Source organism: Lutzomyia longipalpis, chromosome 2 (assembly GCF_024334085.1).
Source record: "Lutzomyia longipalpis isolate SR_M1_2022 chromosome 2, ASM2433408v1".
NCBI lineage: Eukaryota > Metazoa > Arthropoda > Insecta > Diptera > Psychodidae > Lutzomyia > Lutzomyia longipalpis.
Window position 1 is genome coordinate 28,234,063 of NC_074708.1, and position 23,087 is coordinate 28,257,149.

Below are 23,087 nucleotides of genomic sequence, written 5' to 3' on the forward strand. Positions count from 1 at the left end.
GACCCCCGGGCCACAATGGATTTAAGACGGGGGACAGAGACAAATTGACGGTATTGAACGTACACAAGGATCTATCAGCAATTCGCCCTGCGTGGTCCACCCACAATAACAACGAGGGATTAATAAAAATAATAAATCTGCAGGAATCCTAATCCTTTTATTCCGCTGCAATAACCATAAATCCCACGGCATTGGGGGATGTTTGGGGAGGGGGGAGGGTGGCTAGAGCGCCTTGACGCCACAATGGCCCCCGCAAAGTTTTCGGGGGGGCACTAATAGAGTGTCGTTTAGGTGTTTTACACCAGCCCAAAAGATTCTTCTTCCTCTGTGTGAGGAGGGGATGTTTTGTAATCAAACTTCCTGGAAGGGATGCAATCAAGGACCACCGAATTATCCACCATAAGCATAAATTCACTACGAGGTCCTTGTGAGCTCTGTCGCCTCTTCTTGGGGCTAGAGATCTCACCAAGAATAAGGAGGAAAAAAAAGGTAAAAGGGAGGATTTATTGTGTTGGTAGGTATGTAATTGGGTGAAGAAATTTCCACGTTAGAGCTTACAAGTGAAAAGAATTCCACCCCCCACCTTCATCTTCGTCCCACCATTGCAATTAATTTTTATTTCAGTATCAGGATTTCGAGATAAATAAATCCACCACCCCAAACTCTTCAGACCCCTCCGCACACCCACACAAAGGGGGTGTGGGAATGGCGGAAGTCTCATGAGTTTCCGCTTTTGTGGCTGAAGGAGAAAAATTGTTGATTCTCTTAATAAATATTTTCACTCAAGAAGGGAGTTGAATTTTTTTCTCTCCTTTCTTCTGTAGCCACTCATCATCCACTTCGCCGTTAGACCCCCTTCAGAGCCGCACAAAAGCAAACGATGGCGGTTGAGTGTCTTCTCTGTTTTTTTTTATTCTTCTGATGACTTGTGACGACTCTCCAACAATTCAATGTTGATAACAATCCCCCACATATATAGTTTTTTACCCCCCTTTTGCGCTATGTATGTATGTATCAACACCATTATCATGTCAACAATTTTTCCCGCGTGCAGTGTTGGAAAATGAAGGGAGAGAGAGAGAGATTTCCACGAGTGGTGGGATTTATATTAAATCCCACGATGACACTTGAATTTAATTTACTTTTGGACTCTCCCCGAGACAATCATCCACTTGAATATCAACAGGACATTCTCCCTGGCGCGCACAAGGAAAATAGGAGAGTAAATCTCAATCTTTCACTTGCAGCTGTGTCCTCATGTTGCTCCGCTTTTGGTTGACGACCCCCCTTATCCACCCCTTCCCCTTTAAGGAGCCGCATACACATCTCACACTTCCTTCGTGTGGTAATTAGTCCCTGGGAATTCCCATTTTTGCACACAGACGTCACAAGCAATAACTTAACTGATTGTGACTCTTTGCGAAAGAGAAAGGATGTGCCAAAAAATACAGCAAAAAGAAGAAAATCCTTTGAAGGTTTAATTTTTTGTAGGTAATTGAATAGGGATTTTATGAAATTTTTGAAGCCAAGAAATTAATTCATTTGTAGGAAATATTTGAAGGAAAAATGCTTTCAAATACAGGGGCGTAATCAGAAATCGGTTAAAGGGATAATTTTAGTTATTTTTATTTATCATTTATTGAAGGTTAAATATGGATTAAAAGAACAGATTGGAGGCGGTATTAAAAAAAATATGGTAATTTCCCTAATCACTATTAATGCCTTTTGCTTTCATTTAGCGGCTTTTGACAGTTTATTCGTACAATTCTAACGTTTGATAAGTCCTCTCTAACGTGTGACTTAGAAGTATCTTTCTTTAAGGTTTGACGTTTCTGCTTTAACGATTGGCGTTACAGCTTCAATGTTTAATTTTTTACCCGTCATTTATTATTCTGAAATTGACAGAAAAGTGTCAAAACGGGCTCAAACCAGCGATGAGTACGACAGAATTTTTAACATTGAAACCTTTGATATTTCTTTTTTATAACGTTCGACGTTTTTACTATGATGATTGGTGACTGAACTTCAACTTTCTTAACATTCAACATTGTCATTAAAACGTTTGAATTTTGACGTTTTAAACACGAAACCTTTAAAAAGAAGCTGAAATGTCAAACGAGAAAAACAGAAATGCCAAACGTTAGAAAAGACCTGTTACACGTAAAACAGGAAACATTATTCCATAAGTTTCTAACATCTAATGATTATTTTCTAACGTTTTGACATTCTTAAAAACGATTGTGTTTTTCTTTTTAAATTGAATATTTTTTTATAACGTTAGATTATTTCATATAAATCTATTTGAGGTGTTTTGAGATATTTTGAAAGGAGGCTATTCAGGCAATTATGGGAGTTTTGATTGATTAAAAAATTACTTGAAGTTTTTCAATGTTAACCTTCTAACGTTTGACGTTTCTTTATCAACTGTGACGTTGCTCTTGTGTTTACTTTTCATTTTGGAATTTTTAAACGACTGATCAACGTTTAACGTTTCTTTTAACCCTTGAAGGATTTTGTTGGCCACCGTGGCCAATTCAACTTTTTTCATTCGCCACAGAATTAAAATCTATTTAATATTTCGTGATAAATACATCTGTATATAGGGGAGTTTATTACTTCAAGATCGTCAGAAGAAAACTTGGAAAAATATTTTCTTTTGAGAGAAAATGAAGGTCAAATTTTTGAGGTTAGAAAACTCGATCCTCTAAATGTTATATAAATAAAATATATTTACATAAATCTAATGTTAAAAGTTTTTTTTTATATTTAAAAAGATTTTTTCTACACTTTTAACATGAAAATAATTTTTGTGAAAGCCTAAACTTTCTGAACTTTTAGAGGTTTTTAATACACCCAAACATTCTCCCTGGCTACACCCCTGCTTTTTATATCCTTTTCTTTTCAACTATAATTTTTGGTGTAAATTAGATCCTACATTCAATATTAAATAAACTACATTAAGCCTAAAATTCTTCTTTTAGTAAAATCTTCAGAAAGAGAAATTCTTCTCAAAAAGATTTAAAATCTTTGTGCACAAATGCAACGCATAAAACAGGTCAAATGAAGGACAAAATGAAGCACTTTCACGGCAACAAAAGGATGCAAAGAAAGTAGTATGATCCTTGACTCTAATGACGCTGTTCTTTTGATGCAAAAAGAACGCGTACAAGGAAACGAAAAATTATCCCGCCCACTGAAAGCTCCGTTTAAGGATAATGTCGCGAAGACATCGTCCTCACAGCAAGGACACAACGCCAAGAGCTCAACAAAACATCCCTCTCACAGTCAATTAACGCACAAGTGGATGCTTCGCCATCTATTTCATCCCTTGTGGCTATTTTCTGGCCAAAAGGATGGCGAATCCTCCTCCTTTGCAAAGGAAGTTTCCCCACATTCCTCTCCCTTCTTCCAGTCAACAGATTGCAAATGAGAATTTAATGAATTTTCCGTGAGTTTATGGCGCAACACTGAAATTACTTTTAATTTCCTTCACCCATAAATTCCTTCGTCCTTCGGTTTTTGTGGCTTTTTTTACACAAATAAAAAAAATGAAGAAAAAACCTTCAAACTAACAAAAGTTAATGAGAAAAAAAAGTGTGTCAACGTATTAAAATAAAAAAAAATAAATGGAAAATGAAGAAAAGCAATAAAAGACATTAGAGTTCGAGATTAAACATTTTTATCCTTTATTATTCCTTAATAAACACAACACTATTCCCTCTTTTTATGAGGTTTATTATTATAATTATTACGTGGGAAAATAGTTTTATTTTTAAATATTTTTTTGCAAATTTCTTTTAGTGTCTTTGTGACGAAATTAAATAATTAACGCAAATTTTATTTTTTTTTGCAAAAAACTTTCACTACAAATCTCTTACTAAATATTCCTTAAAAACTAAAGAATCTATTCTAATATTTAAATTCTGAGTCCATCAGAAAGTTTTTTTTACCACATAAAGTACAAAAAGTTTTTTTTTATTTACTTAAAGCTTCCCAAAAAGGTTTATATTTAACGCAATGAAATACTTCTTAAAGTCTCAAAAAAATGTGATTAAATGAAAATTAAAAAAAAAAGGATTTTGTACAATGAAAATGATGTGAAAGAAACAAAAAATAAAAAAAAACACAAACTGGAAAGTGCAGAAAGTTTTTTTTCTTCTTTAATTTGTAACTGTGCCACTTCCGAGGGATTTCATGAGGTTGTAGCAATCCTGCAGACGCTTCTTGTCTCCCACCTTCTCCAGACTCTTGACTGCTTCCGCCAGCATTCCCGCTCGTTCTCCCGGAGTGGACAGAAGCGGCGCCGGGAGGTACTTGCAGGCAACGTAGAGCGCTGCTGCTTTCTGCCTCTCCCCACTCTCCCATTGCTGCTGACTCCGATCCTTACCGCAGATTATTGACGGCTTCACCGCTCGATGACGCAGAGTCCTATCAAGGAGCTCCTGAGTCCTCCCCGGAGACGCACCGGCCATTAATCTGTACACCGCTTCGTACAGGTAGACCCTCTGCTGGACATTCTGCAACAGCACGCAAGTCTGCGTCACAACACTAAACTGCTTTAACGTCCCCGCCATACTCACCGGTATGCCGTCTGTTATGAGACGCAGCAAGTCCAGATCTTCTTGAAAATGACGAACAGTAATGTCACAGACTGGCGTGTAATTCGGAACGGTCTTCACACTCAATTCCCACAGAGCTGTACGAGACTCCAACAACCAATCGCAAACGAGAAGCTGAACAAGCTGTAAAGACGATCAGACGTCAAAACCGGAGACTTCAACCTTCCTAATTTTTTTTAGAGGTTCTAGCTTCTAAGAAACTCCCATAAAACATTGAAAAATAGCCTTGGGTAGGCCTGATCCAACGATGCTCTGATCTCCTAACCATCACTGTTTAGACACGTTGCACAAGCGAACTTCGAGGGTTGCACTGTAGAAGTACTGCAGCTTTCAAATACAGACGTGCAGTGTTTTACAATGCACCCACGCAATTCACGAGAACTACTCTGACAACCAGAAAGTTAAACAAAACTTCGGAGGACTTCAAAAATCACACAGCTTCATTACCTCAGAAGTCATCAAAACTAGAAGACGGAAGGACCCAGAAACCTTTCCTGAAATAACAGTAAAAAACAAACAAAAACTCACCAGTTTTGGTTCCCTCGCTGAGCTGCATTTATTGAAGTTCAAACTCGTCCGCAGATGTTGACTTCCACTCAACAACTCATTGAAGACATCAGAGAAGTTAACCTTCTCATCCCTGCAACAAAACAGGTCAATAAGTCTCCTTCAAACAAAGACAACAACAGCGAAAAACTCACAAAAGTCTCTTTTTGGCCGTGAAGGCTGCTAAAAGAGCCAGAGGAAGCTCATCCGTAGCATCCTGAAGAACTTTCGGGAGAACATCAACACGTGCATAGATATCCTTTGCCTTCTCATCCTCCCCAAGAAGCCAGAAAGCAGCAACACTGATCAGACTACACCACCAATTTGTCACGGAATCCCTTTCGAGGATTTCAACACGTCCCAGGGGATCTTCACTCCCATGCCCCTTAAGGGTATCAATAAGGAGTTGCGTGTAGCACAAAACGTCAGAAATTTGTGTTCCTGCCACTGATGTAACGAGCGTTGTTTGCTTGTCAGCTGCAGCCTTTGATCCCGTCGTTCCACCACTACCACATCCAACAAGACACTGAAGTGCCCTCTTCAGCAAATGCTCACGATATTCACGCGTTGCAAAGGCCAACGGGTCACATTTGCATTCCAACTGACTGAATTCTTCACTTAGTCCTGATGCGCCAAAGTGAAAAACGTGATTCACAAAGTACCGATAGCCGTAGGTCGTGAATTGCCACGTAAGCTTAGCCGGGACATTCCCACAAACAGCCAGACGTTCTGCTTTGGCCTTACTCACGTAGTAGCGTGAAAAGAATTTAAGGAATCTCGGGTAGGTTTGCTTAACGCGTAATGCAGCTGTTAAGTAGATCTCCATCAATTCATCCGGAGGCATAATTTGTGAAGCAGCATCAGCCATGTTGACAGAGCAGAGGGAAAGAAGGAGTCCATGAGGATCCTTCATATCAGTTGCCAAATGTAGTTGGTTTAGCCTATTTGATTTAGTCTTCATTAATAACTTGGGACGGTGAGTATAGTGTTTGAAGTTTGTAAAAAAAAAAGTAAGCAGGCTTATAAGTCTATAACAGTCCTGCTACAGAGAACTTATGTCTGATGTAAGTATTCTGAGAAATCCATTGGAAAATAACAAACCTTGTTAACAGGATTGTCTAATGCCTAACAGGACTGATTTTTGTAGCATCTCCTTTTACTTTCAAGCCTGTTTTGTTGTAGCCGACTACAATCTAGGTTTCTTAACGAAAGTACCTTAAAATAACCTGCTAGAAACAATCCTACTATTAAGCAAAATATTCTTCTTCAACAAAACAAACTTTCAACTAATAAAAACCGCAACAAAATTCAATCCTGTTGCAATCCAGACAAGCCTGCTAACAAGTACGCAAACCTGCTCAGATTCTTACTCCTACAACTAACCAAAATTAACCAAAATCAAGCTTCTTTAAATTCTCACGAAGACTAACAAAGATTTCATTCTAACAAAGTCCTTTAGTATTAGTATTAAACTCTTACCTGTGATAGATCAGAGCAATCTCCCTGGCTGATGTCAGAGCTTCCGTTCGAACTTGAGGTGGACAGAAAAGTCCTCCAGCCTTCCTGCTAAGCCACCGTCCGATCCACAATCGATGCAGCAGGGTCCTAATGTACTGCCATGAGTTAGCCATGAAGCATTCAAGTCTTGACGTTGGGAGGGATAAACCAAATATCTGCAAACATTCCTTATACTCCTCATACGCTTCTACTGCATTTCCTGCCTTGAACTGTGTATCTGCGGATTTTTTGTGACGAAGAAACTCTGAAGCAACTTTAGACTTGCTATTGAGGACAGGATCCCCATAGACGAGCATCTTTATCAAGCAGAACCATGCTATGATGACATTGACGAACCAAAGAAGGAAAGATCCTCCGAAAGAATTCCATGAGAGTGGGGAGTCTGCGTAGTCATCCGTGGAAAGAATTCTCCTTGAGGAAGCTGAGTCATCTCCGAAGAAACTTTCAGATCCCGAAGTCCGGGAGAGAACGTGCTTGAAGGGATTCACCGCGAGAACTGCAAACATAACCATGCAGAGCATAATGCGTGAATTTGCCGTCATGCCACGTTTAACGGATCGAATGATCTCTGACTCCTCAGCCGGTTCCTCCTTGATGTGCTCATCATACGGCGACGGGGGCCCGGAAACTTCCGATGGCGACGGGGACATTGAATGGTTGGATTCATCGCTTCGTGGGGGTGTCATCAGTGAAGCAGAACGCGTTATGTACTCCTCTTTCTGTGGCTGCCCACTCAGGAGCAACCCTTTGAGGGATTTGGCATCCTTTGCAGCTGAGCGCAGCATGAAATTCTCAGCTTTTAGCTTCTCATTCTGCCTGCGCATATCACGAATTGTCTCAACTGCCTTTCGCAGCACAGCTGACTTGTTGAGCTTTGCATTCTCACCCACCATCATTGTTTTCAGCTCCTCAATGCGATCATTAATGCTTCGTCTGTACTTCTTCTCAATCGCATTGTGGGCACTACGTTTGCCCTCCTTTGGCTTCCCTAATGGAAGGAAAAGAAAATTGAAAGGAATGTTTGGGAATTAAGAAGTAAAATAACTGATTTTCCCGCATTTTTATTGCCTGAAGAAGGTCTTAAATGACACGAAACGTCAGAGAAAAAGTTTTAGATCGCGTGCCTTCCTCTTTGACATCTGCATTCTTCTTCTTCTTTGTTTATTTGCCATTTTATTTAATTTTGGAACTTTCCAGTGACCTCCACTGGAATTTACAGCGCCTACTACCCAGTGGGGAAAGGCTCGGCATGTGAGATTGAAAGCCGAGATTTTCGGCACAATACGGCAAGAGTTTTAATTCAAAAGCATCCGCGTAGTGGCGCATAGTGCTTTGTCGTGATTCTCGGCATATTTTCGGTATTGTAGTGTTTTGACATGCTCGGTGAAAATAATGGTGTGGGTTCACGAAAAACCCATTTTCAGTGATTTTCATCAATTTTCCAGCAATCTATTCGGTAAGAAACTTATCTTAAAGTGAATAGTGTTAAGAAGAAAATGAAAGATTTCGTCCAAAGAGCCTAACAACGTGTATTTTCTTTGTTTTCTTTAGCGTTGCTGTGCTAAAGGAGATTTTGTTTGGACTGGTGAAGGACACCGTACCCATCCGGAGCTGAAATTTCATCTGATGAGACTTGACGCTGCGAAACACCTATACCCTCACTGCACATCCTCTAAGGCAGTATGAAGGACAATTTCTGGAGAGTAGGTGAGATTAATTCATAATTTTATTTTCATTCAAAATGTGTTGGGGTCTAAAATATGCCGGATTTTCATCTTTATTTAGACGCACCGGAAGATCGACCTTTTACAACACGTGAAAAGCTCTTGGTCATCAGAAGCATTCCATGGCTTAGGAGAAAGGACCTTCTATGGATTTGGAAGCGTAAGAATTTTGTTATATCTGAGATTTTGATTTATGCTAACAAGAAGTCATTTCAGGTATAAATTGGCCAGGAAATGATCACAAGGGATGCCCCAAAGGAAGAAAACTTCGAAGCAGAATGTCATCGTGTGAACGCCTTAAAGGATCCCGCAATGTTCCTCCCTCCAAGTATGTCTACAAATTGAATTCTAACGAGGGTAAGTACATTCTTATTTCATCCTGACTTTAATTTTTTAAGACTTTTTAAAGAGGGTTGTGTAGGATCAATGGATAGTCCTTAGAATTTCAACACGGGTTTTAAGATCGATTGTGTCTTCGTTTAGACTTTATCAATTGTCATATTTTCTTAAACATCTGGTATAATTGCATGGCTTCCATTTCTGACAGTTATGATACAGAAACTTAACAAAAACAAAAAAATGAGGAATTCTCATTACATTTTTAATTAGATCTACATTGCTATTCTTTTCTAAATTAAATACAATTTTTTTGTCATGCTGGAAAACTATTTTGCCATAATTAGTTGGTATACCACAATCGTGGCATACCAAGTATTGTAATCGTCGGAAAAACCGACCACCTCAGATCGGGCTCAAACTTGGTATGAGCACGTTTTAGACATCCCACATTACGAAAATGGTGGTGGAAAATTTTTGATCCGGCCGGCCTGCCGGCCTGCCGTCCGGTGGCCCAAACTTTGGCTTATAGCTCAAAAACGGTAACAGATAGAGACTTCGGGTTTGAAGTTTTCTATAGAAATGTGGGTGTAAATTTTCATTTTTTCGCATTTTGAAAATCCAAGATGGCCGCCGTCCGCCATTTTGAAATAACGTCAACCAGTTCCCTTATAGCTAGAGGTCTGAAATTTTAGTATGTTGTAGAGCTCAGTAAGATATTTTCATCGATAACTCATACATGCAAATCGGTCAAGCGGTTTAGCAGATATGACGGACTAAAGCAAAAAGTATTTTTTCGATATAACTCGAGAACGGCTTGACCGATTTTGACCAACTTAGGTTCAAATGAAAGGTATTGAAAAGCCCTACAACTGTCTAAAACATTCCAAGTTCCAAAAACATCCGCAAGAGGCGCTAAAATCAAAAACAAAAATTGCCTAACTTTAAGGGGCAATATCTCCGAATTCCCATCATAGATTTCCTTGAATTTTTGATATGTTATAGCAGGACTAATAATCTTGCACCAGTCCGAAAATGAAGAAAATCTATGTCGCCGTTTAGAAGATATGACCATTTGAAAAATTCTTGAAATTGAAAAGTTCTAAGAGCTATATCTCTTGAATGGTCTGTCCGATTTTGCTGAATTTGGTATCAAATTAAAGGTTTTGCAAAACTCTACAACTTTATAGAACATCAGAAACCTCTAGAACCATTTCTTGAGGACAAAAAGTGCAAAAAACTGTTTTAGTCAAACAAAAATCCGCCATTTTGTGTACTAGAGGTGACCTTGAAATGTATCGAAATATATGTCAGATTATAGCTAATTTGAAGAGCTTTCCATAACTAGTCAAGAAATTTCTGTAGGTCTTATACAACCAGAGATATGACCATTTTCATCCATAAAAATGCTGAATTTCTCAACAAAAACTGAACTCTCATTCTCTAATATAATTTAAAAAACTTATTTTGCAATGAAAGGATATTTTTCACGTGTAAGATTATTGTTTTTCCTATATTTCTGTATTATTTTAATTTTTCTCATATTTTTCGATTTTTTGAGCTTTTAACGGGAAAGAAAATTCAAATTTCTTAACGTCAATCGCAGCAACAAACGTTTAGTCGACAGAGTCAAAACAATACAAAAGAAAAAAGGTGTCACGCAAAAGAAAATTACTCAACTGTGCATCTTCTAATACCACTCACAAAAGAAATACAACGCATAAACTGACCCCTCCACGTTGTGGTATACCAACTTTTATAACTGGACGCGTTATGATTGACTTTTTAAAAATATTTGGTAAAAGACAATTTTGCCTAAAATTGTTTAACATTTTATTTTAATTTGTTTTGTAAGACATGTAAATTGAGATTTTGACAACAATTTACGCGATATGTATGTATATTGCAACTGTACGCGATTTTAATCAAAATCGTCGAGATTCTTGCCTAAATCTTGTTATTTTTGTCTTATAGAAAATTTTATTGTATAAGAATTCAATATTTTTAAATAAATACTTAAGTATTATAACTAAAATAGTATACTCATCCACAAATTGTGAGAAATCGCGTAAATAGCAAATTTTATAGATTTTGAAAACTAAATTAAAATCTTTTCCTTTCCTTTCTAACAATTTAAAAGTTGTTGAAAGATTTTGACAGTTGATGTTTTAAAAATCATTTTATAAGAGAAAAACAAAATAAAATATTTCAGAAAACACTCAGAAAAATCTTTAATCAGCTCTGAAAATATAATTTTCCTTCAAAAACCTGATTAAAGAAAGATATAAAATGGCAAAATCTTAAAAGATTTTCCCAGAATACCAAACATCTTAAACTGATGAATTGGAAGAAAAGAAAAGATTTATATCAAAATCTACTCCACAATTGAAATTAAATGTACTTTAAATATCTTATTTTAATTATATAATTCAACTGATGTGAGTGCTTTGAATAATATTTTCATAATAACAGTAAAAGAAAAAACAAACTATTTTCCTTCATTCAAAAAAATATCTGTAGTTTTTTGAATTTTCTATAAAAAAAAATTGTTAAAATTTGTATTTTTGCTAGAATATTGTGATTGAACATATATATTGTTCAACATACATATATATTGTCTTTAAATAAAACATTTCAATAAAATGGCAAAATAGTGTCAAAAACCAGACAAGATAATACAAAAAGAAATTTCCAAGAAAATATTATTTTTATAAGCAAATAAAATAAATTATTTACATTTATTAAAAGAATGGGAGTTTTTTTTAAATTACTTCGATTTTTATTTGAATTAAATAATATAAAAAATCTAATAAATCGATATTATTTTTATAAAAATTTAAAAAAATCATCTCCAGAACACAAAAAATTAGAAATTTTGTTTATTCATTTATAACGAATCATTTACTGAGTTACACTCAATTTTGTGAAAAAAAAACTTAACTTCAAATTTAATAAATCCATTCTTTGCAATACATATTTCTAAAATCAATAATTAATTTAATTCCTGGATTTTTATTGAAATCTATTTTAAGATCCAACAGAAATATGCTTTTTTCTATTTTTTACGCATTTTTAAATAATTTTTTTTTATATATTTCTTTTCAGGAATAGCTGAGACCATCTTCAGTAATGCGGCAAAGGAAAATGGACAACTGACAGCGATGGAATGGTGAGAAAACAAAAATGTATTAAAAAAAAATTTTTTTAATAAAATAAATTAAAAAAAACTAATTTCCTGATTTTTTATTTTTGTTTTATAACGGTCGGAATATAAATTTAAATTACATGCCGAGAACATGCCGTGATTCTCGTGCATTGGACGTGCGAGATTGATGCCGAGAATACATCGGGCGTATGCCGAGACCAATGCCGAGATTTCATATAAAAATTTGTCCCACGCATATTCCATTCAATTATTGAAACTCGGCAAGATCTCGGCATTGGTGGATTTGCCGAGATGCCAAGATTTACGTGCCGAAATCTTGCCGAGAATCCCCACTGGGTAATCGCGCCAAATTTATTTTGAGGTTATATTGAGACAATTTGCAAATTATTCCAACATAGAGCCTTATTCAGTGACCAAGAAACCCTTGAAATTCGCTTGAAATCTTGAAATTTCAGAACAAAGAAAAGAAAGCTCACCTGTTGACCACCTCGAGATGGGAATCTTATTCTCACTGTCCAGCATCACAGGGATTCCAGTTGCCAACAAGGTGCCCTGAACAAGGGTTCCAGGAGTCCCAGTTGTCGAGTACACCACACTGGGGTTTGTCTGGAGGAGTACTGAAGGCTTATCGGACACCGCAACACTCTGCAGGGTGAGAACTTGGGACACTTGCTGCATAACTTTGGGTTTTGCTGGCTCAGACTGCTTCACGAGCTTCTTGGCCAGGATTAGGGTATTCTGGGGGGTTGAATTGACGAACATTTGCTGCACTGGGGCGACTTTTGTCACAATCATGGGGCTCACATTGGCTGTGGCCGTTGTTGCCGGAACCGGGGAGAAGTTTGACGCGAGAACAGAATCCGTGGGGATCAGAGTACTGTAGACAGGCTGCGGGGACGGCTGTGGAGGACTCGTGGTGACTGTCTGAGTGGCGGAAATTGGCGATGGGGAGTCTTTGAGGTCTGCATCCCCAATGCTGGAGATTTGACTCATTGGGGAGCCCACAGAGCGAACACTATGCGGGGACAGTGTACCAAAGTCCTCATTATCCGGCAGCTCCAAGTTCTCAAAGTTCGGAATGTCGGTCATCTGCAGGAGATCTAGAGCAGAGAGAAAAGATGATGAAATATACAATTTATCAGGAAAAAAAAACTTCCTTCTCACCTTCATCCGAGATCTGACTGAAGTCAAATCCATCCGTCCGGAAGGTATCAATATCCATGTCCATCTTCCCGAAGTTCATCCAGTCTCCGGGATCGTCCATCGTACACACGGGGCTCTCGTGGCGTGTTTACGTGAAATTCAGCTTCTGATCTTTTTCAACCAATCACAGCCGCGGATTGAATCATACGATGTGACGTCACGCGAAATCTAACCTAAAATTGCGAAGCAGCTGAGCAAAAGGTGCTCCAGTGGGGGATTTGGGGGCACCCAAGGGGGGATTTCACATGTAAACAAATGCATCGATAGTGCACTTACAGAAACTAATCACTGGGACTCGACTTGAGCACGAAAACTGATAATTTTTATCACTTTTGCGTCTTATGAAATTCATTGCTTCTTGCACTCTTGTTGGAAACTCACACAATTGCATGCCAATTCACGCACACATTGGCATTTTTGCATGAAAATACGATGAAATGTCAAAAATTCCATTCAAACTGTCAAAATATTTGACAGACGTCAAAGTAAGAAGAAGAATTTGTTTACATTTTCGCATTTCATTCATTGGTGTTTGTGAGTTTTCTCGAAGTTTTCTGACGAAATCTCCCCAAATTATGATTCTCGCGTGGGTGTTTGTGTCCATTGTGGCTTTCTACGGCCTTGGGCTGACCTTCAGCTACCAGAAGAGAGCACGTCATTCATCCCGAAGGCGAATCTCCCCCGTCCGGACGATGATTGTCCTGGGTTCTGGTGGGCATTCCACAGAAATGATTGAGATTGTGGAGAAAATGCATCCGGAGAGGTACTCCCCACGATGCTACGTCCTAGCCAGGGGTGACACACGCAGTGCCAGAGCTACGGAACATATGGAAGAGGAGCGTGGGGCCAGAGATTTCAGCATTGTGGAAATAAAGCGCAGCCGGAAGCTCCATCAGAGCTTCCTCACGTCAATCTTCTCAACTATCTGGGCTACCTGTGAGAGCATCCCCCTCCTCGTAACCTTCCGTCCTGAACTGGTACTCTGCAATGGACCAGGAACATGCGTTCCCATCTGCCTACTTGCCTTCTTCCTGGACGGTCTCTGGCCATGGCGTGAACCCGTCCGGATTGTCTTCATCGAGAGCTTCTGTCGTGTTAAATCAATCTCCCTCACCGGGAGGATTCTTACCTATTTCACGGATCTCTTTGTCGTCCAGTGGCCAGGACTTGCATCCCACAGAGCAAAATACCTGGGAAGACTCTTCTAGAGAAAATCCTCCAAATCTCCAATAAGCTGTGATTGAATTTTCTCAACGTCTTTATTAACATTACATATGACAAAAGAATGTACAATAGATACTGTGGAAGCTTAAAAACCCTCTCCCGGAATAATCGCAACATCCTGCCTACAATCAGGTGTCATTGAGGATATCTTTGAGGATTGAACTGGAATTCCGTGGCGGGGCCAGAGCTTGGAGGATGTTATCTGAGAGAAGAATAGGCTGAACAGGAGCTGGAGTAGCTGATGTGGCAGTTTCCGGAGCTTTGGGACTCGCCGCGGGGGTCTTTGTGTGGGTAATGTTGAGCAAGGAGGCTGCTGTTGGTTGCTGCCGTGGCTGGGATTCCTTCTCCAGGAACTTCACAAAGGCCTGTGCCAATCCCTGCGCTTCATCTCCTACAGAGAAAAAAGAAACAAAGAAAAAACGTTCAACGATTAATAATTTAATTTGCAAGAAAAAAACAGCGGAAAATTTACTGATAAGAGTTATCTCGACGCTGTGACCTTAAAATTAAAATATTATGTAAATTGCTTTTGGAGTTTGTTGCTCTGTTGTTAAAATAAAAAGAACTTTTTTGTACTGATTAGAAAATAAATGATTTTTTAATGAAATTTTAAGAATTTTAAATCTTAAAAGTTTTTATAGGGTGTGCCGATTGAACTGCTGAATATTTTGGGCATGAAAAGATATTTTTAGAAATATATTTTAGCTGTGTTTCTTTCAGACACAGCTTTTGTGTATTTCATTTTTTTTATCAGTTTTTAATGTCAAAAATTCCCTTTAAATTAAGATCTTGAATCTCACTGATATTGAAAATATTCTAGGAAGATTGTAAAGTGGGGTAAATAGAATAAGAAAATTAATAGATTTCGAAAATAAATTATTTTTTTAAAGCTTCTCAAATCAGATTCTTTTGGGAAATTTAAGAAAAAAAATCTTAGGGCGTCCTTACGAATTTTTAAATTTCTTTTTATCAAAATCGGTTCTGTAGATTTTAAAAAATTAACTAAAAATCGATGCAATGTTAAAAAATGTAAGCAATATCACTTTAGAAGAGCTTAATTTTTTAAAGATTATTTAAAAAAAAATTAATCAACTTTCTTTACTTTAAAGAACTATTTTAAGTTATAAAAAAGATTTTTCTTAAATAAAATCTAAGGAATCATAAATTTCATGCTTCACATCACGACTTTGTAGTTTTTTGAATGAAGCATTTGCTTCAATGCTTCATAGATGATGTGCTTGATTACATATTAAAGCAAAACCAGTAGCGTAACTAGATATCTGTTTAAGAAGGTATCTTCCCAACGAACAAAATAAGTTCTATAGTATTCTCATTGAATACTTCAAGTAAAATTTATAAAACCATGAATATCCTAGAGAACGCTTGTAGATAGCTCATATATGTCTCTCAGACCATTATGAGCCAATCTGGCGCACTAATAAGGGCCTACAAGAGTTCTCTAGGATTATCCTATAACAGTGTTATAACTGTCTATGAAAAATATTATAAGAAGTTTTGATTGCTTATTAGTGCGTCTTGTAATACACTATGAGAAACTTATAGGACTGCTTATAGGAACGTTATAAAACTTACGAAAAAATTCGTAAAATTTTTAAAAAAGATTTTTAATTATTATTTTTTTTCCAATTTTCTATATTGTGATTTTTTTTTGATATTTCGTATTTATATATCATATTATTTTGTGATTATATATTATATGATTAATTCATAGGTATGTAATTGATGAACAGAACATATGTCTTGGATAACTTCCTCTGCATCCCGGGAACATATCTGAAAGAGTTAAGAATACACACATATCTTGCCAGGCAAATGTGTGAATTTCGTATTTAACAAAACTCATCAGAATTTATTTCTACCGAAGTATACGGGATATTTGGTACACTTTTATACTCGTAGAACATTATGAGAGCTCTTAAGAACCTTCTGAGAATTGAATTCTTATAACGATCTAGTTAGCTCCTCAAAAATGCTCTAACAAAATTTCGCATCTCCCTTGAGAAGGTATTGTACGTACGCGATAAATTTACTTTTTCATGTGAAAATTTGCCTTTCTCAGCTACCATGCTTTTGCATGGTAGAGGCGATATGTCAATGCTAATTAAATACGAGAAAAAATCCTTTCTTTTTTTTTCTTTGAAAAATCAACTACGTAAAGAATTGTTGCGCATTTTAGATCTCAATAAATTAACTTATATTTAGCAATAAAAATTAAACTCTAATAATAATTTTTCATTGAGGCAGAAAGAGGTTTCATAAAAATCTTATAAGCTGTTCTATAAAATTCTTATTGAATGCTATAAGCTTTCTTTTGAGTATTTTTAACTTATAATACCCCATTATGAAACATATTTTCTTGTAGATGATTGATCCTATATGGATGGGCTGTAGGCTTTTATAAGAAGAGACTATTGGAATTATTTTCCTGAGAACAAATGACTCATATCGAAGTCCTATAGAGAACTACAATCATGGCTTATAAGAGCAAAATTCTAGTAGAATATATAGCCTATTTAATCCCTTTATAAGACAAAAAGTTCTGTGTTACACCATTATAACACCTTTTTAGGACTTTTAGTCTTTTAAGCCAAATAAAATGTTTGTTGGGTTAAGATTTATTCAGAATTTAACTTTTTTGCGTTCAACGTGAAACATAAAAACATTGAAACATGCGCTCTTTTATCGCGATTTTTATTCTATGATTTTTTTTAGAGGACTTTTCTCAGTCAGAACGTCTTCTTTGGCCCCTTATGCGTGAATTTGATGCATTTGTAACATGGAAAAACAGTTACATTTATAAATAATTGAAAAAATCAAATGTTTCACAAACGCGAAGGGGTTAAAAGACACGAAAAATAGTTTAATACGTTATCTAAAATAGGATTATACAATCTTTTCAAACGTATGACAATAATTCTTGCTTTAGACGCTTCTTTTCTTAACTTTTCGTTTTCTCTTTCATTTTTTAACTATTGAATTTTTTTCAACGTTTTATCTTCTTTTTTTTAACATCTGAAAATTAATTCTTTTGTATATTTTTTAAATTTAATTTTTAGTATTTAAATATTTTGGTTTAACAAAAGAAACCCTGAAAATCTTCAATTTATAACCTATAAACTTATAACTAGATTTATCAATCCATGAAGCATATGCTCGAATGCTTTAAATTAGGATACAGTGGGGGCGTGGTTTGGGCGAGCAATTTGTGTTGTTTTGAGTAAATCTTTCAAAAAATTTTAAAAAAGATTTTAAATTCAAAATTGAAAACTTTCTTAAAGCTTTTCTTGGATTTATTTTATAATCTTCAATATCGCGTTTATGTCAAAAGAGAATTGAGAAAAAAATCCTATAAATGAATAAACTCCTTTCAATAATATTCAGTTAATTTCAAAATAAATTCCCCAAATTTTTCACCGAAAAAAATACAAAAGAATTTACCTCCTTGACTGCCCCATGTCTGCGATGGCTTCAGCCCAATCTTGTCAGCTTCATTCTGATTAAAGTCCAGCACAGCTGATATGAGTTTGAGAATTTGTGACTTATCTCCCGCATTGGGAGCTGCCACGTACCCAATGACCAAATTCTTAATCAGCGTCTTCTCCACTTTATCCGCCTGATTTGTCTCCGCATCGACCAATTTATGTTCCAACTTTGCGCATTTTTCCTGGAGTTTTTGCACTGAAAAAAACGCAACATGTTTTCCCATGTAAATTAACCCACATTGACCCATTTCTCAAAACATTTATTAAAAAATAAATATTTACTATGAAAAATAAAATTAAATAAATATTTTTTCTGGGCTGTGGAATGCAGATGAATAAATAAATAAAATGATGCAAAAATAAATTCTTTTCAATTAAAAGTAGAATAAAATAAATAAATGCACTTCTCATGCAGATTGCAACACCTGCAGAAGGAGCATAACATAAGCACTGGTTAACGGGTCATTTGCACACCAGTACCTGATGTAATACTCAATCCGAGGGTGTCAGAACCAAATCAAACGCAAAGAAAATCACTGAAAAATTAAACAATTAGAGAAATAAAAAAAAAAACTTCGCCAACATTCTCAAAATGCCTTTTTGTGCACAGAAAAAAATCATGCGCGTTCTTTTTCGTGCTTTTGCGGCTAAAAGAATAAAAAAAATTCTCTTCTCATGGGTTGTTCAAAGGGAACAAATAACAAAAAATTTATGTTGAGCGGCACGAAATGAAAAATGAACACTGAAACTCTCTCAAATACATTCTTCGACACAGACATGGTCTTTACCACCTCAAAACACTCACAGAAAACCAATTGAATCAACAAACAATTAAAATAATTTTATTAAAAGAAAAAAAAAAGACACAACAATTGAGAGTTCTTGAAATGAGTCCACTGAGCACTTGCTTAAACACAGATATACGTTTCTTTATAATAAAAAAAAAAAAACTTTTTTTTCTCCCTAAAAGATATTAGTTGCGGAGAAAATGTTGGAATTTTTATACACTCTGAAAAAACTTTGTTGGTAAAATATTAATCATCAGCTCTTAATTTTTTAATGAATTTCTCTCAAATTGAGTGTGTATTGGTAAAATCTTGGTAATTTTCTAACGAATTTTTTTTGTGAGTAACATGCAAAAAATATTTATTGATCATTTTGCGTAAAGTTGGTAAATTTTGGTATTGCTTTTGCATCAAATTACCAACATTTAGAAATTATATTTAATTAGAAAAATAGTTCAGCAAGATTGTCAATAGAATTAACTCGAATAAAATTAACCAAGTTTACCAAAAATTACTAAAACTTCAGTGAAGCTTTACCAAATGGTAAAATATTGCTTCGGCAAAAGAATCATTTTATAAAATAAACCAGCCGATTATTTAATAAAGAAATTTAAGTAAAAATTAAAATGGTAAAATAATGGTAATTTTTGGTATTTCTTATGTCTCATTTACCAACATTAAGAAATTACATATTTAAGTTACAAAGTTTCTCAAAAATTACTACAACTTCATTGCAGTTTTAATTATTGGTGAAATATTCCTATTCCTTATAGAATTTGGAAAAGGTAATCATTTTATTTAAAAACCATACGATTATTTACCAAATAAACATTAACATGGTTAAATTATGGTAATATTTAGTAAATTCTTCGAAAACCGAAAATGACATTAACAAAATTAAATAAAACTTCATTTAAAGTTTATAAAATCCACAGTTTACTGAACTAATTTTTTTTACCACAATATTACCAACATTACTAAATTTTTACCACGTAAATTATAAGTTAAAAAATACCTTAAACGTTACATATTTCTAAGGAAATTTTTTGAGATAAAAAAACGATTAAAAATGTAAAGGAAAATTGGTAAATTTTGCTAAAATTTTATCAGTAATTAACCAATTATTTTTTAATCATGGAGGGTTTTTCTGGCCACTGTGGTTAATTCAATCTTTTAAATGGTTAAAAAATGAAATCTATATTTTTTTTAAAATTATTTCTTTATTGAGTAGGTAAGTTCAATTACTTTAAATTCGTTAAAAGAGAACTTGAAAAAAATATTTTTTTTTGAGAGAAAATTAAGTTCTAAGTTTGAGGTTAGAAATATCGGATCCTCCAAGAGTTAATCAAAAATACAAACAACCAAAACTAATTTTATTTTACCACGTTTACCACAAAAATCTTACTTTGGTAAATTATTATTTCTCTAACAAAAACTCAAAGAATACAGTGGTAAAAATTATCAAATTGCTTGACAATTTGTTTACCAATTATTTTACCAAAATATACTCATTTTGCGTAAATTTTACCACTCTTTAATTTTTTCCTAATTTTTTAACAAAAATTATAAAAACAAATTAATTTCATTATAGAGCTAATGATGAATTTACCAACAGACACAAATATTGAACAATTCTGGAACACAGAAAAAAATCGGGATGCAAAAAAAACACAGATAGTCAATAAAAATGCACAGAAAACGACGAAAATGACGAGCACGGGGCAACCCCAATTTGCAACGTGTGTTTCAATCTTAAAATTCTCGCACAGTTACAATTTGAGATTTACCTAAGCTCGCCAGGACAAAATGCAGCACAGATTCAATAAAAAGAAAATCATAAAATAATAAAAAATAATAAAAACTCGAGAAAACATCACAAAACATGAGCAAAAACCACCACAAAATGCGATAAATGCGTGATTTCTTCAATTTGTGCAAATGTGCCTTAAAGTTTAACACTCAAAAAAAAAACTCCCATAGAACGCACTTTAACCATATTTAACCTAAACCCTGTACGTCTGCGTAAATGGCAGAAATCGTGGAATGTCAGACACCATGTGGTTGAACCATGCTCCGATGAAAATTTGATTTTTTTTCTCTCATAAAATACCAAAAAAAATGCGATAAAGTTGAGACAATTAAAAAGCGAATATCAGCTGAAATTCCGGGAGTGCCAATTAGAATTTAACCCAGAATTACCAACTGATATTTGCCTTTCAATTGCTGCCCCACTGTGAGCCAAATTCTGTGTGTGATAGAAAGGGTTAAAAGTTCACGCTAATTTTGCAAAAAAATCTTTCTTTTATGTAAAAGAAAATAAATTCAAAAGTGCAATTAGTTGCATGCAAAAACGATAAAAGCTTCAAAGGATTTAAATAAATGTAAAAACCAGACTTACTCTCTTCCTTCTGAGCTGATAAATTCGCCTGACTCTGTTCTAGTTGATCGGAAATTCGGGAAGCAGCTAGGAGGCCTGTCTTAGCCTCCGCTAGCTGTCCTTGGAGATTTTTAATCTCTGTTAGAACATCCATGTGAGCTTTCCTTTCGTCCTCCAATTGTTTCCTAATTCTGTATGTTGTTGCCTCAATGTCCCGATCTTTGTCTGAACAGAGTGAAAAGTTAGGAAGCTTGTCTAACTGTTTGCTCCAACTTTTACAAGACTACTACTTAGTTTAAAGAGAAGAAAAGGAAACTAACCTCTCTGGAATTGCTCAAGAGCGCATTGAAGATTAATAAGAGCAGCTTGATTCTTGGATTCTTTGTCTTCAGCTGCGCTGAGTTTTGACGACAATTCATCCCGCTGCTGACTCAGGAGCATATACTGCGCTTGGAGTGTTTCAGCGTGCTGATTAGCTCGAATACTACGGGGATTTTATTTAGGGAATTTTTTTTTTTTTTTTTTTTTTCACTATTTCACAACATTTATTTATTATCTGTCACCTAGAAGGGACATTCAATAAAGGGTTCACAAAACAAAACATCACTAAAATAACTCCGGAGACAGGCAGAGGTGGCCACCACCACTCATACCAGGCATCACAAACTTCTAGCCCCACACAGCTAGACTTCCCCGGACCACCGGGAGGCGAGCCCCAGAGGATCTGCACGTTTTAAACGTCTGTATCGCTTCGTCAAAATCAGGCGAGATGCCAATTCGTTTGGGTGATTTTCCAGCTTCTCGTTGTATCGTTTGCTGATTTCCTCAATTTGGTCTCTCACTGGCGGAACCTGTAGATCACGAGCTATGCTCTCGTTGCTCACATACCAGTCAGCACCTGCCACCATGCGCAAGGTTTTTGACTGGAATTGCTGGAGGACAGTCAGAGTGGACTCGCTGCAGCTTCCCCAGATTTGGACGCCATACGTCCATACTGGGATGATAATGGCTTTGTATAAAAGCACTTTTGATTGAAGGGAGAGAGCGGAGTGCCTACCAATCAGCCAATACAGACTGCGTACCTTCAGCTTCATTTGCTTCACTTTGGCACTAACATGGGGTTTCCAGGTGAGTCTTCTATCCAAGTGAAGTCCCAGGTACTTCACCTCTGATTTGTGCGGGATGATGATGTCATTAATTTTCACGGATGGGCAAGATCTCTTCCTAAGGGTGAAAGTCACATGGGCAGACTTCTCCTCATTCAACCTGACACGCCAAGCTTTAAACCATTCCTCCATCCTAAGAAGATGCTCCTGGAGCTCACGAGAGGCAGTATTTGGATTACAATGACTGGAGAGGACTGCGGTGTCGTCCACAAAAGTTGCGATTTTCACCTCGCGAGACACCGGCAGGTCCGCCATGTACAGCATGTAGAGTGTGGGCCCCAGAACACTGCCCTGGGGGACCCCCGCCCTGATGGGACGCGCAGTCGAGAGGTCATTCTGGACTCTCACCCTGAATTTCCGGTCCTCCAAGTAGGACCTCATGAGACCGTGAAACCTCACAGGCAGCAACTTTTCAATTTTGTGCGTGAGCCCCTCATGCCATATTTTATCGAAAGCTTGCGCTATGTCTAAAAATACGGCAGAGCAATATCCTCCACCATCCAAGACCTCCTGGACCTCAGCAACCACACGGTGCACCTGCTGAACAGTAGTGTGTTGTGGGCGGCAACCAAACTGGTGATTTGGGATCAGGTTTCTCTCCTCGAGGGCCGCTGACATGTCATTCAGGATTACTCTCTCACAGAGTTTGGATAAGATTGGCAAAAGACTTATTGGGCGATAACCCGATACTTCTGTGTCGCTTTTCCCAGGCTTGGGAATCATTCGAATATAAGCCAATTTCCATTTTTCGGGAAAATACCCCACTCTGAATATTGCATTGAAGATGTATGAGAGCAATCTTATCATATCCGGAGGCAAGTGCCTTAGCATTCTTCCAGAGACTCGATCATGGCCAGGGGACTTCTTCACCTTGACCGTCCTCTTAATGAGATATTGAACAGAATCCGCAGTGCACCTCA

General features: G+C 36.4%; 8 protein-coding genes across 16 annotated transcripts in view; 2 read left to right on the plus strand and 6 right to left on the minus strand.

Annotated features, from left to right (window-relative positions):
- Nucleotides 1-23,087, minus strand: part of LOC129789858 (serine/arginine repetitive matrix protein 1-like) — a 982,101-nt gene that overhangs the window by 697,707 nt on the left and 261,307 nt on the right. The window lies entirely within an intron of this gene.
- The window catches only part of LOC129791241 (fatty acid synthase-like), a 1,176,504-nt gene that overhangs the window by 367,614 nt on the left and 785,803 nt on the right, over nucleotides 1-23,087 (minus strand). The gene's annotated exons all lie outside the window — the stretch shown is intronic.
- LOC129789856 (glutamine-dependent NAD(+) synthetase) overlaps nucleotides 1-23,087 on the minus strand; it is a 932,624-nt gene that overhangs the window by 367,614 nt on the left and 541,923 nt on the right. The gene's annotated exons all lie outside the window — the stretch shown is intronic.
- LOC129789960 (pupal cuticle protein) overlaps nucleotides 1-23,087 on the plus strand; it is a 1,201,887-nt gene that overhangs the window by 330,302 nt on the left and 848,498 nt on the right. The window lies entirely within an intron of this gene.
- The window catches only part of LOC129789919 (keratin, type I cytoskeletal 9-like), a 480,279-nt gene that overhangs the window by 112,529 nt on the left and 344,663 nt on the right, over nucleotides 1-23,087 (minus strand). The gene's annotated exons all lie outside the window — the stretch shown is intronic.
- LOC129789841 (sterol regulatory element-binding protein 1) lies at nucleotides 3,663-13,517 on the minus strand. 2 transcript variants are annotated; one of them, XM_055826915.1, is made up of 8 exons: nucleotides 13,389-13,517; nucleotides 13,074-13,285; nucleotides 12,386-13,009; nucleotides 6,645-7,671; nucleotides 5,321-6,106; nucleotides 5,148-5,259; nucleotides 4,581-4,742; nucleotides 3,663-4,517 (listed from the first exon to the last, which is right to left on the minus strand). In XM_055826915.1, exons 2-8 carry the CDS (start codon nucleotides 13,171-13,173, stop codon nucleotides 4,161-4,163), a joined length of 3,168 nt encoding a protein of 1,055 aa, XP_055682890.1. In that variant the 5' UTR covers nucleotides 13,174-13,285; nucleotides 13,389-13,517; the 3' UTR covers nucleotides 3,663-4,160. The 2 variants fall into 2 exon arrangements, with proteins under 2 accessions (XP_055682890.1, XP_055682889.1); XM_055826914.1 differs by having other exon boundaries at nucleotides 3,663-4,535.
- On the plus strand, nucleotides 13,617-14,340 carry LOC129789962 (UDP-N-acetylglucosamine transferase subunit ALG14 homolog). Its single transcript, XM_055827110.1, has one exon. It carries the CDS (start codon nucleotides 13,688-13,690, stop codon nucleotides 14,318-14,320), a length of 633 nt encoding a protein of 210 aa, XP_055683085.1. The 5' UTR covers nucleotides 13,617-13,687; the 3' UTR covers nucleotides 14,321-14,340.
- The window catches only part of LOC129789834 (myosin-11), a 42,733-nt gene continuing 33,998 nt past the window's right edge, over nucleotides 14,353-23,087 (minus strand). The window contains exons 4-7 of the mRNA XM_055826894.1: nucleotides 21,322-21,485; nucleotides 21,023-21,226; nucleotides 17,796-18,035; nucleotides 14,353-14,727 (exon numbers count right to left, since the gene is read on the minus strand). Coding sequence (XP_055682869.1) covers nucleotides 14,465-14,727; nucleotides 17,796-18,035; nucleotides 21,023-21,226; nucleotides 21,322-21,485 — 871 coding nt within the window. The 3' untranslated portion in view covers nucleotides 14,353-14,464. The remainder of the gene's footprint in view (nucleotides 14,728-17,795; nucleotides 18,036-21,022; nucleotides 21,227-21,321; nucleotides 21,486-23,087) is intronic.